The sequence below is a fragment of the Mycteria americana genome, chromosome 7 (assembly GCF_035582795.1).
Source record: "Mycteria americana isolate JAX WOST 10 ecotype Jacksonville Zoo and Gardens chromosome 7, USCA_MyAme_1.0, whole genome shotgun sequence".
NCBI lineage: Eukaryota > Metazoa > Chordata > Aves > Ciconiiformes > Ciconiidae > Mycteria > Mycteria americana.
The window spans coordinates 30,673,985-30,688,959 of NC_134371.1; the positions used below are offsets into that span (position 1 = coordinate 30,673,985).

The window sequence follows — 14,975 nt, forward strand, 5'->3', positions numbered from 1 at the left end:
CTGGCTTGTATCTTGGAAAATTCTTACCGGATTCGTTGCTGTGTCTCAAGGTTCACATCGAATTCACTGAAGGAGAGGATAAAATCACTTTGGAAGGACCTACAGAAGATGTGAATGTGGCTCAGGAACAGATTGAAGTCATGGTCAAGGATCTGGTAAGTTGGTGTTACTTGTTCCAGTACATAAGAAGAAAGTGGGGGAAGAAGGGGCAACAGAGCAGAGATGATGAGGTGTGTATCACATCCATATGATGTCTTGACATGCTTAACAGAACTTGCAGAAGACAAGTTGTGTGGCAGATGGATGAAACCCTTGATTACGAAGCTCACCCATAGCAGTCTTAAAAAATCAGCAGCAGGTCTTAAATCTTTTGATGCAGAGAAGGAAGGATTCTCTTTCAGTTGTAGCTGGAGAGACATATAAGTCCCTTTAAATGTTTCACAAGCATGTTGCTCTCAGCTCAAACCAGAGAAGTGCTTCTGCCCTGCTTAATAGCAGGAGGAGTGCTTGTAGCTGACTACTGGAGAGTCAGTGCCAGTACTGGTAGTAGGCAGTTACTTAGGGCACAAGACAGGAAAAGTGGTGGCCTACCCTGCCTAGCCCTATACAATTCTTTATAGATCAACCGGATGGATTATGCCGAAATCAACGTTGACCACAAATTCCACCGACACCTCATTGGCAAGAATGGAGCTAACAGTAAGTGGGGTGCCTTTCTAATCCTTCCTATGCTCGGACTCTCTGTGTTTAGTAGATCATATCAGGGACTCTGTAGCTCATCCAGTGTGCTGTCCCTATCACATTTCCTCTGCTCTTCTGGAGTGGTGTTGGCACAAGGAGATAAATGGGCAGTGAGGCCTTGGGATGGCTTTAATGTGTGAAAGTGTCTTGGGAGGTTGAACAGTGGTGGGATTACTTTGCCATGTCCTGGAGGAAATTTATTTTTTGGTAGGAGAATTGTCGTCTTTTTTTGTTGTTGTTGGGGTTTTTTTTGTTTTTGAAGTTGCTCTACGTGAATTATATTTTAGCAGCCAATTGGGGGTGGTGGAAATCTGCTTGGTGAGTTTCTTCCCAAAAAAGAATTTGGGATTAGAAATTAATTATTATCTTCTGATCTAAATGTGGTGCTATTTGGGGAAGAAACAGATGCCTCACTCTGGCAAGTGAACAATTTGCTCTGTAGATGCCACAGTATTTACTTGTACAGGTTCTTGTATGGCACAGATCAGCTCTCACTGAACGCCAGGGTGAAGAGGCACTTTTCCCTGTTTCAACCCCACCCCACTGACTGCTTCTCAGAGGCTGGTTTACTTCTTGAACAGCCTCTAAGCAGTGATTATCAAGGTGCCTTGCTTCCAAGTCTTGGCCTAGCAGACTGTGTCACCACAGTCCTTGCCTTTAAGTTAACAGGATTAAGGACCTCTACAAGGTGTCTGTGCGCATTCCCCCGGACAATGAGAAGAGCAACCTGATCAGAATTGAAGGAGACCCACAGGGGGTCCAACAGGCCAAGAAAGAGCTACTGGAACTCGCATCCCGTATGGTGAGTAGGATGCAATGCTTGGGAAGCAGTGGAGTTTGGGCTCCTTATGTTCCCTCGTAACCTTCTGGTGCAAGTGTGTGCCCCTTGCCCACCGAGCACATGGATCTCGTGACAAGTGCGAGTTCCTCTTCACAGATGTGTTCCTCTATTCCCTTGGATACCCCTTCTCTGTCAACCTAGAGTGAATTTTGTCTAGAGGAGAAAAGAGGGACAATGCTGGCAAGTAAACTGTCAGGCAGTAAACTGGTAAATAAAAGTATGTGGCTTTCCTGCTGAACACTCAAGGTAAACTCTGTTCTCATCAGGAAAATGAACGCACCAAGGACCTAATCATTGAGCAGAAATTCCACCGGACCATCATTGGGCAGAAGGGCGAGCGGATCCGGGAAATCCGGGAGAAATTCCCAGAGGTAAGGCTTTCTAGGAGATGAGGGATCCAGAGGGGATATTTTCTACTTGGGTAGTAGATGTGTCGTCGCTGAAGTCATAAATTTAGTGGCTCTGTATCCAGTATGTATGAGGAGATAGTTCTTTTGGCCAGAGGCTGCTAACATGGTTACCCTTTTCCAAATGGGAAACAGGATGTGTAGGATCCCCTCAAGCTTTGCATGTGTCTGACACAGCAGTTCTTGCATTTGCTTGAGTTGACTATGAATGACTACCTCCTGCAGGTTATCATCAACTTCCCAGACCCTGCACACAAGAGTGACATCGTCCAACTTAGAGGTCCCAAAAATGAGGTGGAGAAGTGCACCAAGTACATGCAAAAGATGGTGGCAGACCTGGTAAGGGGGACTTCTGTCTGCTGGTCTCTCCTACATGCCTGGGTATCCCTGGAATAAAGCAGAGCTGTACTGGTTTGGCTAGGGCTGAAACACCTCAAGATGAGGGAGCTGCGGACACTGTTCTGGCTGGATGGGGGCAATACCTGTTATTTAAGGGCTATAGGGGAAGGTACTTGCCTTTGCTTATTCTTGCAAGTCTCTTGTATAGAGAACTTCCTTGGGTCTAAGCCTCTTGTCAAAAGCTTGTTTGTCAAGCTCCTGGGATGGGGCCTCACTTGCCATGACAGTGTAATCTTCAGTTCTCCCTTCCTTTCTCCCTTAGGTTGAAAACAGCTTTTCTATTTCTGTCCCCATCTTCAAACAATTCCACAAGAACATCATAGGTAAAGGAGGTGCCAACATCAAGAAGGTGAGATAGGAAAGATATCGCCAGTGCTCATTATGGTCCCTGCCTCTAGCTAAATCCCAGTTGCTGCTCTCTCCTGCTCATTGGTGATGTCAAATATGACCTTCAAGGGCTTTTTTCTGACATGGGACACCTCTGAGATGATTTTATTTTTTTCCTTTGTGGCAGATCCGTGAAGAAAGCAACACCAAAATTGATCTCCCAGCAGAGAACAGCAACTCGGAGACAATTGTTATCACAGGCAAGAGAGCAAACTGTGAGGCTGCTCGCCACAGAATTCTTGCCATCCAGAAGGAACTGGTAAATAAAATGACTGGCCTGTTGCAGATGAGGGACTTGAAAATGTTGCTAGAAGACATAAATACAGAAGAAGTGCTTCTAGTGAGGGAGGGCAGGGAGGAGACAAATGTGACTGTCAGTCTGTTCTTAACTCTTAAACCTAAGTTTGTGGATGCTCATGTGTCAGGAGTAGCCAGTCTCAAACCAGCCTCTAGTCAGGCGTTTCTTACACACAGCTCTATAAAGCTCCTAGCAATTAGGGAGTTAGAGGGTAAGCAGAGTGGGCGCAAGCACATTTCTGCAGCTTGACTAACAGCCTGGTACTGTCCTCTCTTAGGCCAACATCACAGAGGTGGAGGTCTCTATTCCTTCCAAACTGCACAATTCCCTTATTGGCGCCAAAGGCCGCTTCATCCGCTCCATCATGGAGGAGTGTGGTGGAGTCCACATCCACTTCCCCACCGAGGGCTCTGGCAGTGACACGGTGACCATCAGGGGCCCAGCCCAGGATGTGGAGAAAGCGAAGAAACAGCTGCTGCACCTGGCAGAGGAGAAGGTGAGCCTTGTCTCACAGGGGAAGGAGCAGATTGTTTTGGCCAGCTGTTTCTTTTTGGCGGTTGAAGTGATCCCCTCTGTCTGCTGGGAAGCCTCTGGCATCAGACAGCCTAATCCTCTTTTGAGGGATTTGAGTACAATTTGGCTGATGAAAAGAAAACTATGCTTCCATCCTTGTGACAATGAGGTCTTCCCCCATGGGTAGAAGAACTGGTTGTAATGCTTCTCTGCCCAAGCTGGGGACGTACTCAAAGGTTTAAGGCTCCCTGCTCCTGTGGTTGAGTGCTGTTGCGTATCCACACTTCTCTGAAACAACTTACTCTGCGTATCTCCTTTACTTTTTTCTTGATCTCTGAATTCCAGCTCCAGTTCTTCCATTTCACTGCATATATCCAGGTTTGAGAACTCTGGGTTACAAGACCTTGCTCCGAGTTGTGTCTGACTGACTGAGTGGTGATTTTAATAGCAAGAAAAAAACCTTTCTAATATCAGCATGTGAACATGCTCTTCTGATTGTTTGGTTGCTTCTGCTGCCTGACTTGCAGCAGCCAGTTAGCAAATTGTTATGCTGCCTTGTGTGAGTGTCAGACCCTTCTCCTAGGGACATCTTTTCTGCTCATATTCTCACTAGTCGCGCTGAGTGTAGAGTTAGCTTTTCAGCCCTGAGAACATCTTTCGGGTAGTGTTTTTAATTTAAGACATCGTGTAGTTTTTGACTTAGACAGCACGCTGCATTACCTTGCTTTTGCAACACTGTGTATGTGGGTGCAGGTAATATACCTACATGCTTACTGTTGATGTTGATGTGTATTTTCTATATACTGACATGTTCCATGGGTATCTGACTCCTTTCAGCAAACAAAGAGTTACACCGTGGACCTCCGTGCAAAGCCAGAGTACCACAAATTCCTTATTGGTAAGGGTGGTGGCAACATCCGTAAGGTGCGTGACAACACTGGGGCCCGCATCATCTTCCCAACCTCTGAGGACAAAGATCAGGAGCTGATTACTATCATGGGAACTGAGGAGGCTGTCAAAGAGGCGCAGAAGGAGTTGGAGGCCCTCATCAAGAACTTGGTATGAACTACTTTTTCTCCTTTCTTGCCTATCGCTGTAGCAAGATGTAACGAGTCAGTGTGGAGGACCTGCTTGTCCTAAAACCATCTGCTGCCCTTCATGGGAGCTCAGGAAGATCCTCCTTGCTGTCACTTGTTGGGATGAGGTTGTAAACTGATTGCTGTTGGGTGCAGCAAACTCGTGCTTATCACCAGGACAGGCAGGATTGACTGGCTGTCATCTGTTGGCAGGATAACGTGGTTGAAGACTCCATGGTGGTTGACCCCAAGCACCACCGCCACTTTGTCATCCGGAGAGGGCAAGTTCTGCGTGAGATCGCAGATGAGTATGGTGGTGTGATGGTCAGTTTCCCGCGCTCTGGCACCCAGAGCGACAAAGTCACCCTCAAGGGAGCCAAGGACTGTGTGGAGGCAGCCAAGAAACGCATCCAGGAGATCATCGAGGACCTGGTATGTCACAGGAAAGCTGTTTCTTCTATACCTTGTTGCTTCAGCAGTGCCTTCCTTGAACCTGCTGTACAGGCAAGCTTTATGTGAACAAGTCCCACAGTAGTTCTGGGATTTGAACCTTTGCTGTCCACATATAGGGTCTGCAGACTTTAGATCCCAGCCTGAGGAATGGCAGCTGACTCCCAAATGGAAATGCTATATGAAGGAATTGCCTCTTCTGACCATCTTCTTGGTTTTTAGGAGTGGCAATAGGAGACCCTTTCTTGGTGTACTTCTAGACATTAAAAGATTGGAGCCTTCTTGTGTCCCTCCATGCCTTGGGCAGTGGTTGCCTTCTGGGGTTTCCTGTGCTGTTAGTATTGTCTTTTGGAAGGAGCCAACTGTCAAACCTGTTCTCTTCCTTTCCTTCCTTCCTTTATAATTTTTCTTTCTTCTAATGCTTCCTCCTCTTCAGGGTAATAGCTTGAGCTTTGGTCTCAGAAGCCTTTAACATCATGGGTTGGAGGCAGCCTTCATTAAGAAATCATCTGCTAACTTCTCTGAGAGGGGAAAGATTCTAGGAAACTTTCAGTTCTTCCCCTGTCAGGGGCTGTTGTCTTTTCTAACTCCTTGTTATGTTCATTATGGATTTCACCATGTACATGCATCCTGTTTTCTGGTGTGAAAGAGGCTGCATCACAATAGAGCAACTCTGCTTTCTCACAGGAAGCTCAAGTGACAATCGAATGCACCATTCCACAAAAGTTCCACCGCTCCATTATGGGCCCCAAAGGATCCCGGATCCAGCAGATCACCCGGGACTATGGTGTCCAGATCAAATTCCCTGACAGGGAGGAAAACCCAGGTATACCCATGGATGCACGTTTGCATGGTAGTCGGGGTGATCAAATGAGTGTAGTGTAGTGTAGCCTACACTCCATATCAGTGGAGATGTTCTACTTAAAATCTATGGAGAACTGACCCCAGGTGTTCCCTGCAGTGTCCTTGAATCTGGGCTTAGCATCAACCTTGCCCTCTTGGGAAGAGGGGACAGTTTTAGGAGGTAAAACCACAGACCTGAGTGTTATGAATGTGTTCTCACTGCAGAGCACAGGGAGTACGAAGACCTACCCTGGCAAAAAGGGCTCTACAGGCTTGCCAAGGTCTCTCTGATCTCTCATGCTCTTGTTGCTGGCTGTACTGAATTCAGCACAGCTGGGGCCTGTTGAATACTCTGGCCTAGCACCAGCCATCCTGCTGTAACAACCAGTGCTGTGCTGGTGAACTTCCTTGTTGGGGAAGAAACCCCCAGGCTACTCGTTGCCTCTACTGACATAAGAGTGCAGCCTCTGCTTCCATAGTGCAGCTGCAGGTAAGCAGGTGCAGGCAAAAGCAGTATCAATGATGTGCAGAGAGGTGTGGAGAAGACTTTCTCGGTGGATGTTCTTGTTCTGCTCATTCCAGGCTAAGCCATGGCAAGCTGCCTGTGCTAGGAGTAACCGCCTCCATAGGAGTCTATAGTGTCTGACCTCTTGTGGCAAAGCCCAGGTTGAGCCTGAGGGTCTGGAGGGGGAGATAATGAGCAAGGAGGGGGCTCTGTGCATTTGACATGAGACTTTCCATGTTTCCAGCCCCTGTTGCAGAGCCAGCTGTGCAGGAGAATGGTGAGGAAGGTGGGGAGGGCAAGGACGGGAAGGATGCAGATCCCAGCTCTCCAAAGAAGTGCGATATCATCATCATCTCTGGCCGCAGGGAGAAGTGCGAGGCAGCAAAGGAGGCGCTGCAGGTATGTGGCTTTCTAAGCCCCTTAGCTCTGTAATATAGTGATGCCCTGATGCAAGAAGCTCACTGCAGGCTTTAGTGGTGGTAATAAAAACTACTCAGTCAAGGTTGCAGTCCAGGTGGTCACTGATGCTAACTGTGGAGGTGGTCTGTACTGCTCAAGGGAAGTCCTCTGATTGCTCTGTGATCTAGCCTGGCTGCTTGAATCCTAGTGCCTGACCTCACAATTGCTAGAGCTTGTAGGCAGCCCCGAGTTACTTGCCATAAAAGCACGACATGCTTGTTTTACAGAGCACAGCTGGAAAGAGAAAGAGTCTAATTGAGGCTGAATCATTCTAGCTTTAGCAGACCTTGCCATGCTCCTTTAGTGATGTTGTCCAAGTCTCTGCTAGGTGGAAGCCAAGGATATGAAAACAGCCTGTCCCCAGAGGTGGGGTTTAACATAGTTTGTTTGGAAAAAATGCTTTAAGAACCAACAGGTCATCTTGGTGTTCGCAGCTGTTCTCTCTTCTTGTAGAGTTTGTATCCTGACTACAAGGGAATGTACCTCAGCTCAGCAACATGTTCTTTTGGGCAAGTAAATGGCAAGCTGGAGAAGTCTTTCAAGTGGTAAACTGTGCTCCCTTCCCTGCAGGCTCTGGTTCCTGTCACCATTGAGGTGGAAGTTCCCTTTGATCTTCACCGTTACATCATTGGCCAGAAAGGAAGTGGGATCCGCAAAATGATGGATGAGTTTGAAGTAAGTTGTTGCCCTTCCTCCCATCTCCTCTGTCCTGAAGAATCTGTAAGTGACCATGTTTGTGGTGATGGCAATCAGTTGCGACATACTCAGGACCTTCGTGGCTTGACCATGGAGTACAGGCTCTGTAATAAGAAAGTGAGACCTATGTGATTTAGTCCCTGTCTCCGGGGCTCGGTAGGTTTTGTGCTGAAGCTGTATGATTGGCGTTGATGCCGTGAGTGTTGCATGATTTGTCTGGTGCTTACAGGGATTCCTCACCAGTGTAAGCACTGTTTTCTTCCTAGGCCATGGGAAACAGCTCTGCTGTGCCTGCCCATTTGGGAGAATTCCCCAGAAGCCCACAGGGATTCTTGAGGCTGCAGGTTGGCTGCAGACAGCACTGTTGAACATATATTTGTTTCCTAGCCTCTCCAGGCTGGCACAGGGACTGCTGGGGGTTGAAGCCCTGCAGCAGAGCAATCTGATATGGATAATAGCTGAAGAAACAGGGTTCTGTTCAAAAACCATCTAGACGTGGTCCCAGGCAACTGGCTGTAGGTGGCCCTGCTTGACCCAGGGGGTTGGACCAGATGACCTCCAGAGATCCCATCCAACCTCAACTATTCTGTGATTCTGTGGTTCAGGCTGTCTGGGTGGGAGCTGGTCTTGGCGGCAGGGGAGATCAGCGAGATGCCAACCTGCAGTGAGCAGTGATACAAAATAGTAATGGCTACTGGTTACTCAGGTGAACATCCAGGTCCCTGGTCCTGAGCTGCAGTCACATATCATCACCATCACTGGGCTGGCTACTAACCTGGACCGTGCCAAGGCTGGGCTGCTGGAAAGAGTGAAGGAGCTGCAGGCTGAACAAGAGGATCGGGTAAGGCCTGTGCCTGTCCTTCCTCCTTCCAGCCAAACAAGGCTTCAGCCTCTGCGTGTTTCTTTCAGAAGTTGCGGAGTCTCCTGGAACCCCTCTCCTTTTAAGAAAGCACCCTTAGCTGCTCTGCGGGTGTGGAGTGCTCATAAGTGGGTTACCCAAATGTAACCCATTTAACATGAACTGACAGGGGAATTTTGGGATTCTACTATAGGTAACTTTGGACTGCCCAGGGCTCTCACACCTTCATGTACCTTCAAGACACTGCAGGGTGGGAACCTCACTGTGCTAAGGAGTCTCTCTGTACCTATTCTCATTTAATCCTTATCACAGCTCTGAATAAATAGGTGAGGGATGAGTTGGATGGTTGTTTGCTACTTGTAGTTTCCTTCTGAATTTGGTGAAAGGACAAGGTCCCAGCAGACGGATGTCTTGGGTGCTCTTCTGTAGCCACATACACTCAGGCATGACCCTGCAGAATCTGTTCTGTGCATCTCAGAAGCCAGAAGGAAACATTGGGACTTAGATGGACATCACTGGTTCCCTGCTGTCGTATCTCACTCTGCTTCTCCTGTTCCAGGCCTTGCGAAGCTTCAAGCTGACAGTCACTGTGGATCCCAAGTATCACCCTAAAATCATTGGGCGGAAGGGAGCAGTGATCACCCAGATACGCACAGAGCATGAGGTCAACATCCAGTTCCCCGACAAGGATGATGAAAGCCAGGTGAGAGGTCAGAGGGGGTGCAAGGAGGGCTGCTGGTTGTCTCTGAGCATAGGAAGCACAGTATCTTCTCTAGGGCTCTGACCTCCCTGTGCTGCCTTTGGATAAGGTGGAAAGTAAAAGGGATTAGTAGGGAGAAGGCTTGCTCAGCTGCTTATGAGCCTGGTCTCTCACATATTTCCCTGTGCCGCAGGCCCAAGACCAGATCACCATCACTGGCTATGAGAAGAATGCTGAGGCTGCCCGGGATGCCATCATGAAGATTGTTGGTGAGCTGGAGCAGATGGTCTCTGAGGATGTGACTCTGGACCATCGTGTTCACGCACGCATCATTGGTGCACGTGGTAAAGCCATCCGCAAAATCATGGATGAGTTCAAGGTGAGCAGTGAGACAGTGCAGCACAGGCTGGGCTGGGCACGAGTGGCCAGTGGTGCCACTTGCTCCTGTGCTAAGAGCTTGGTAGTAGCTTGGTGCTAGGAGCTGAATTCAGGAGCGTGAGAGGCTCACATCTTGGGGTCCTTGTGTCTTGTGCCTGTTGAGCACCTTCAGCTGGAGCAGGCACAAAAGAAAAGCTAGTGCTGTCCTGCTCACCTCCAGCTCTGTCACCACAAGCATATGAGCAGAATCCCTGGGCGAGGGCACCCTGGTATGCCCTGGGCAGCTGGGCTATCTGGACGCCACACCCAGACACCAGCTGAAGCATCTCCACATGACTTCAGCTGTGAGTCACTCTTCTTCTGGGAGCCAGGGAGGGAGGAGGCTGAGCTCTTCATGTCTTGCTGGAACACAGCCAGAAGAGGAACCTGGAAATGCATCCTTGGTGCTCTGGGTTAGCCCTGCAAACAGCACTGAGCTCTGTCCCTCTGTGCAGCCCTTATAGTGGGTTTCTTGCAGACCGGGTCCTGGATGGTCTTCAAAGGGAGGAGGTGGTCATGTCAGCTACTCTGATTACTGGAAGTGGACGGTCAGAGTCAGGCCTGTTGCTGGGGGGCTCTGGGAGCGGACTGTGCCCAGACCCCCTCAGCTTGAGCTTAACTCAAGGAAATCCTTTGGATTTCTTTGTCTCTCTAGGCCACTGTTGATTCCCTTGACTTTGGGAATCTTGACACACTCTCAGGGCTCCAGATTTGGCAAAGTCAGCTGACTCTGGGAAGTGCAGGGACCTTTGCCCCTGACAGCGTGTGGCAGTAGCAGCATGCTTTACTACAGAGGCAGTAGTGAATGTGAATCCAGAGTGATGAGGCTTTGGAGACTTGCATCTTGGCTAGGCTCAGTTGTTGAAACAAGCTGTTTGGTTCCCAACTGAGCAGCCTTTGGTTTTGGTCCTGTCTTGTGTGGCTTCCCTGCACCCATCTGGAAGGCAAGCTGTCAGAGAGCTCAGTGGCTGTGTATGGGGTACACTAAGCCAGCTCCATAAAATGATTGTCAGCCAGGATTACTCTATCTGTGGAGGAGACAGAAAGCTTATTGTGCTTCATGCTAATGGCTTGATGGTGAAAATGCTTGCAGCAGTGTGAGGACACTGTTTGGAAATGCAGCCCTCTTCTGCCTCTGCTGCAAGTGCTGCACAGAAAGCAGTGGGCCTCTGGGCAGTGAGAACAGCAGGGGCTGCTGGAAGATCGGTTGTTACTGCAGACTCTGTTCTGCCTTCCTTCACAGGGGAACTGGACAGGCTTCAGCACCAGGTATATTCCAGTGCACCCCCCAGCATCTGAACTAGGGAGGTCCTAAACAGACTTGCAGCAGTGAACAGATCGGGACTTTTCTCTGAATCTAATGACGAGGGTCATGGGGAGTCTGGCTTTTCAGATGTGCGGGTGTAAGTCCTGTCCTGTCCTTTGTGTTGCAGGTGGATATTCGCTTTCCTCAGAGTGGAGCTCCTGACCCTAACTGTGTGACTGTGACAGGACTCCCTGAGAACGTGGAAGAAGCTATCGATCACATCCTGAACTTGGAGGAGGAATATGTAAGTGTTCAGCAAATCTGTGCAGGGGCTTAGCAAGGATTTCCTCTGCCGCAGAGCTGGATGTCTGAAGTATCTCCATGTGGTATTTTCTACTGCTGCATTGGAGAACTTGAGCCCTGTGCAGGTGACAGTCAGCCCTCACCTGCAACTGTCCCTCAGACCAACTGGACGCAGAGCCCCAGGCTGTGCTCTGCAAAACAGTGCAAGGATTGGCTCCACTGTCCAGGAGGCGACAGTGAATGAGAATGCTGGGACACCACCAGGATGTGCTCATGCTTGCCTTGCTGCAGCTTGCATCAGTTGCAAGCTGAGGTGACCCTCAGACTAGTACAGAAACACTGTGTTTGGTCATTGTAGAACACGCTGGTGACCTTGGACAGGTTGCAGCATGGTGAGATGGGGGCGGGAAACGTGTTACACAAGTTTGAGGAACTATCAGGATCCCCCCCTAACTGGGCCATGTCACTGCAGCTTGCAGATGTGGTGGACAATGAGGCAATGCAGGTGTATATGAAGCCCTCTTCACATGAAGAGTCCAAGGCCCCATCCAAGGGCTTTGTGGTGAGAGATGCCCCCTGGGCCACTGTCAACAACGAAAAGGTGAGTGCTGCTTCTGCTACGGGCCTGGGGGCGCAGGGAGTGTGGTACCCTCTGCCAAGGACCTACTGTGAGGTCTGGCCTTCCTATCTCAGCTGGGGAAACGAAGCACTCTCCCTCCCTTGGTGGTAGAGAAAGCAGTGAAGGGCCCTCCTGCTCTTTGTGGCCTGTGCAAGCTGAGGGCAGGCCTGGGCCCTGCCTCTCCAGCATCCAAAGCACTGCTGTCTCTTTCTTCCAGACATCTTGCCCACACTGACTACCCCACTGTGGAGCTGTTGGGGAATGGGGGACCCTTACTAGAAAGTGTCCTGCCAGGTTGTGTAGTTTTTTAGGGATAGGGACGGGGCCCTGGGACTTCTGACTCTTATGCTGCAGCACAGAACCAGCTTAATGTTTGCAGCTGTGTTCTGGCTGGGAGCAGTGAGCTGGGACATGTGGCAGCTCTGTCCTCAGCTGTCCCAGTGCTGCTGCAGGACTGGCCTGACCCCACTCCAGTGACCGAGTTACTGAGGTTGGACCCTCAGAGCCCTTGACTCGCCTGCCATTTGCTCCTATCTGCACCCTCCTAAATGTCATCTCTACATGGCTTGACTGTCCACCCTGGGCAGTCCTAAGGACATGATACTTTTCAGCCCTCACCCATTGTCTCTGCTCATGGGACATCAGAAATGCTGCTTAGCTCAGGGGCACACTGTGCAGATTCGCAGCAGGGCAGGAGCTTAACTTGTTCCCTTTTTGTTTGCTCTAGGCCCCTGATATGAGCAGTTCTGAAGACTTCCCCAGCTTTGGGGCTCAAGTGGCCCCCAAGACTCTTCCCTGGGGACCTAAACGATAATGACCTGGAAGCAGAAACATCTCCTCCAGCCCGCTGACCTGACACTAGCCTGCCACAAATACTTCCTGTCTGAAATCTGACCCAGCAGCTGGAGCACAAGTCAATTGGCCCAAGAGGTCTCCTAATGGTGTCTGGAGTGCTAGACCCCATCCTGCTCCCCTCAGCTATCACCATGGCTAGGACCCACCCTCATCTCTTGATGGATATTCTTTCCTCCTTTGGAACAAGGCTTCCACTCAGATTCAAACACTAAATGTGCGTGTTTTTGTTAGAAACTTCATAATTGACTCAAAGTGGCTAAGATTTGCAGCTTCCCAAGCGCTAGCAGAGCAGTCTGCTCTCTTGAGCATGTCTTACTAGGCATTCTCGCCTTCATTAGGAGACCTCCTTTACTGTGGCTAGGAATCTACTTCCTGTCTCATGACCTCAGGAAATAAATTTCCTTGACTTTCTAAAGCCAAAATGTTTGCCCTCTTTCCTTTGTGTTTATCCCAGGCCTTACCTTACCTTTGTAGAGTGCAATCAACTTTTTTCCTTTTAACTGCCAAAAATTCATTTAATGCTGATAGCTGACTGGGGAGAGCTTAAAATAATCTAAAAGGTCAGAAACTTGCTTTTTAAAGGAACAAAACCTTCAATAGGCTGTAGAAGCAGCAGAGATGGAAGGGATCAGAACAACATACGGCTGCCCTGGTCAGGTAAACACCTCTGCAGAGCATAGCGAGTGCACCCCTGCGCCACACCAAGCACAGCCCCAGCCTGCACGCTTGATGAGTCTTCCAGTGCGTGATGACAGACCCGGCTCCTAGTTCCCCACATTCCCTCGTTCACCCTTCCCAACAGCCAACAGTGTGAGCAGGCAGGCGTGCCAGCACATGACAATATTACCGCATGGGACAGATTTGGGTTGGCCAAGGTTGCTGTGGTGGCATGGCCCAGGAGAAGCTGGTGGGAAGCACAGCCTTGAGAAGCTGTAGTCCACTGCTAGGACTGCAGCATCTAGGCGTGAACAGTAGGGACACCTATTACTATTGCCTTCTTTCTACCTCAAAAGTCAGTACGATGGTGGCCTCTCAGTGTAAGTGGGTAAGCAGCTGTTCCAGCTCTTGCCCTGGCACCCGGAGCAGAAGTGTGGAGGAGAAGCAAGAGGAGCTTTTTGTCTCTCAGTGGCTGTGAGAGCTCCTCCAGAGGGAAGCTGAGCGCGATGACGATGAGGCAAGCTGTGAATCAGAGAGAACCGTAGGACTGCTTGCTGAGCTAGAACAGGGCTCGGCCCCAAGGCTGTAGGCACAGCCTTGCCGCAGCCCTTGACTGCAGAGGTTGTGAGCCAGGCTTCTGCTCTGATGGCATTAGGGGGCTGATGGGCATTAGGGGGCTGACAGCATGGTGCGTTGAGCCCTCCCTGAGGCCTCCATCGTATGGGTGGTAGAGGGTGATCCATGCTCTGTACTCTGGGCTGCTTGCGCCTAGACCCTGCCATGGCTTGCTTGAAGGGAGCTGTGTCCAAGCTCCTCCAGTAAGAGGAAAACCACGTCTTTGTGGAGGGAGGCAGGGAGCGTGGGGTTTCTCTGTTCCCTCCTTCCCCTGCCTCAGTCCTACAGAGGTTGTAGTCTGAGCCATTCCTCTATCCCAGCTGCTTCAGCTCTTGGACAAGCAGGAGTCCCTAGCCTCTCTTCTCTAGTGCTGCTTACAGAGCAAAGGCCCAACACTCTGGCAAGCTGAGCCCAGCATTCTTGCCTTTCTCTCTGTCTGGCAGGCCTGACATGCCAATGCTTCTCCTTCCCTGTGCCAGCTCTTCTTGGAAGAGGCTGCTATGCAGAAGTTGAACCAAAACCTAACAGTGCTCTCCTTAAGTTTGAGAAATGACTGAAGCTGACCGCAGCCCGTTGCAGGGCACCTGGCTGCCCCCGAAGGACAGGGTGGCCTTGCCTCCAGCACAAGAGACAGGGTGGGTCAGACAGAACTAGGGGGACACCCTCACACCTGCGTCTGTCAGAAAATGGTTATTACCCCTGTAGCTTAGGTCTGTCCTATGTCACCAAGCCTATTGCTCCCCTCTTCCTCTTTATGCCCCCCTGTGCCCTCACCAGTTGCACAGCTAGGCTTGAGTTACATTTGGGGCACCACCATCTGGGCTTGTGCCCCATAGCCCGACCCTCCACTCTAAAGAAGGTCATGAAGTGATTGTACCTAGTACTGTCTCCCCACCACCCTCCTTCCGCAGCAGACTGTGGCATGTGTCCATTTCCTCTCTTTGACGTCTTCCATATTGTACGTTTCCATAGCAATGATCCCTTGGCCTTAACTTTGGAATTTGGAGACTATATGCAAACATGTAAAAAGGCTCATGAGTATGGATGACACTGGAATTTTATAAATTCTAAAATAAAACCTGAAACAGC

General features: G+C 49.9%; 1 protein-coding gene across 4 annotated transcripts in view; it reads left to right on the plus strand.

Annotated features, from left to right (window-relative positions):
• HDLBP (high density lipoprotein binding protein) overlaps positions 1–14,975 on the plus strand; it is a 40,714-nt gene extending 25,739 nt beyond the window's left edge. For all 4 annotated transcript variants that reach the window (XM_075507792.1, XM_075507793.1, XM_075507794.1 and 1 more), the window contains exons 10-28: positions 51–155; positions 621–699; positions 1,404–1,543; positions 1,849–1,953; positions 2,215–2,328; positions 2,651–2,737; positions 2,903–3,034; positions 3,351–3,569; positions 4,424–4,645; positions 4,876–5,094; positions 5,800–5,938; positions 6,705–6,859; positions 7,490–7,594; positions 8,322–8,456; positions 9,034–9,177; positions 9,368–9,553; positions 11,025–11,141; positions 11,613–11,741; positions 12,487–14,975. In XM_075507792.1, coding sequence (XP_075363907.1) covers positions 51–155; positions 621–699; positions 1,404–1,543; positions 1,849–1,953; positions 2,215–2,328; positions 2,651–2,737; positions 2,903–3,034; positions 3,351–3,569; positions 4,424–4,645; positions 4,876–5,094; positions 5,800–5,938; positions 6,705–6,859; positions 7,490–7,594; positions 8,322–8,456; positions 9,034–9,177; positions 9,368–9,553; positions 11,025–11,141; positions 11,613–11,741; positions 12,487–12,573 — 2,619 coding nt within the window. In that variant the 3' untranslated portion in view covers positions 12,574–14,975. The remainder of the gene's footprint in view (positions 1–50; positions 156–620; positions 700–1,403; positions 1,544–1,848; positions 1,954–2,214; positions 2,329–2,650; positions 2,738–2,902; positions 3,035–3,350; positions 3,570–4,423; positions 4,646–4,875; positions 5,095–5,799; positions 5,939–6,704; positions 6,860–7,489; positions 7,595–8,321; positions 8,457–9,033; positions 9,178–9,367; positions 9,554–11,024; positions 11,142–11,612; positions 11,742–12,486) is intronic.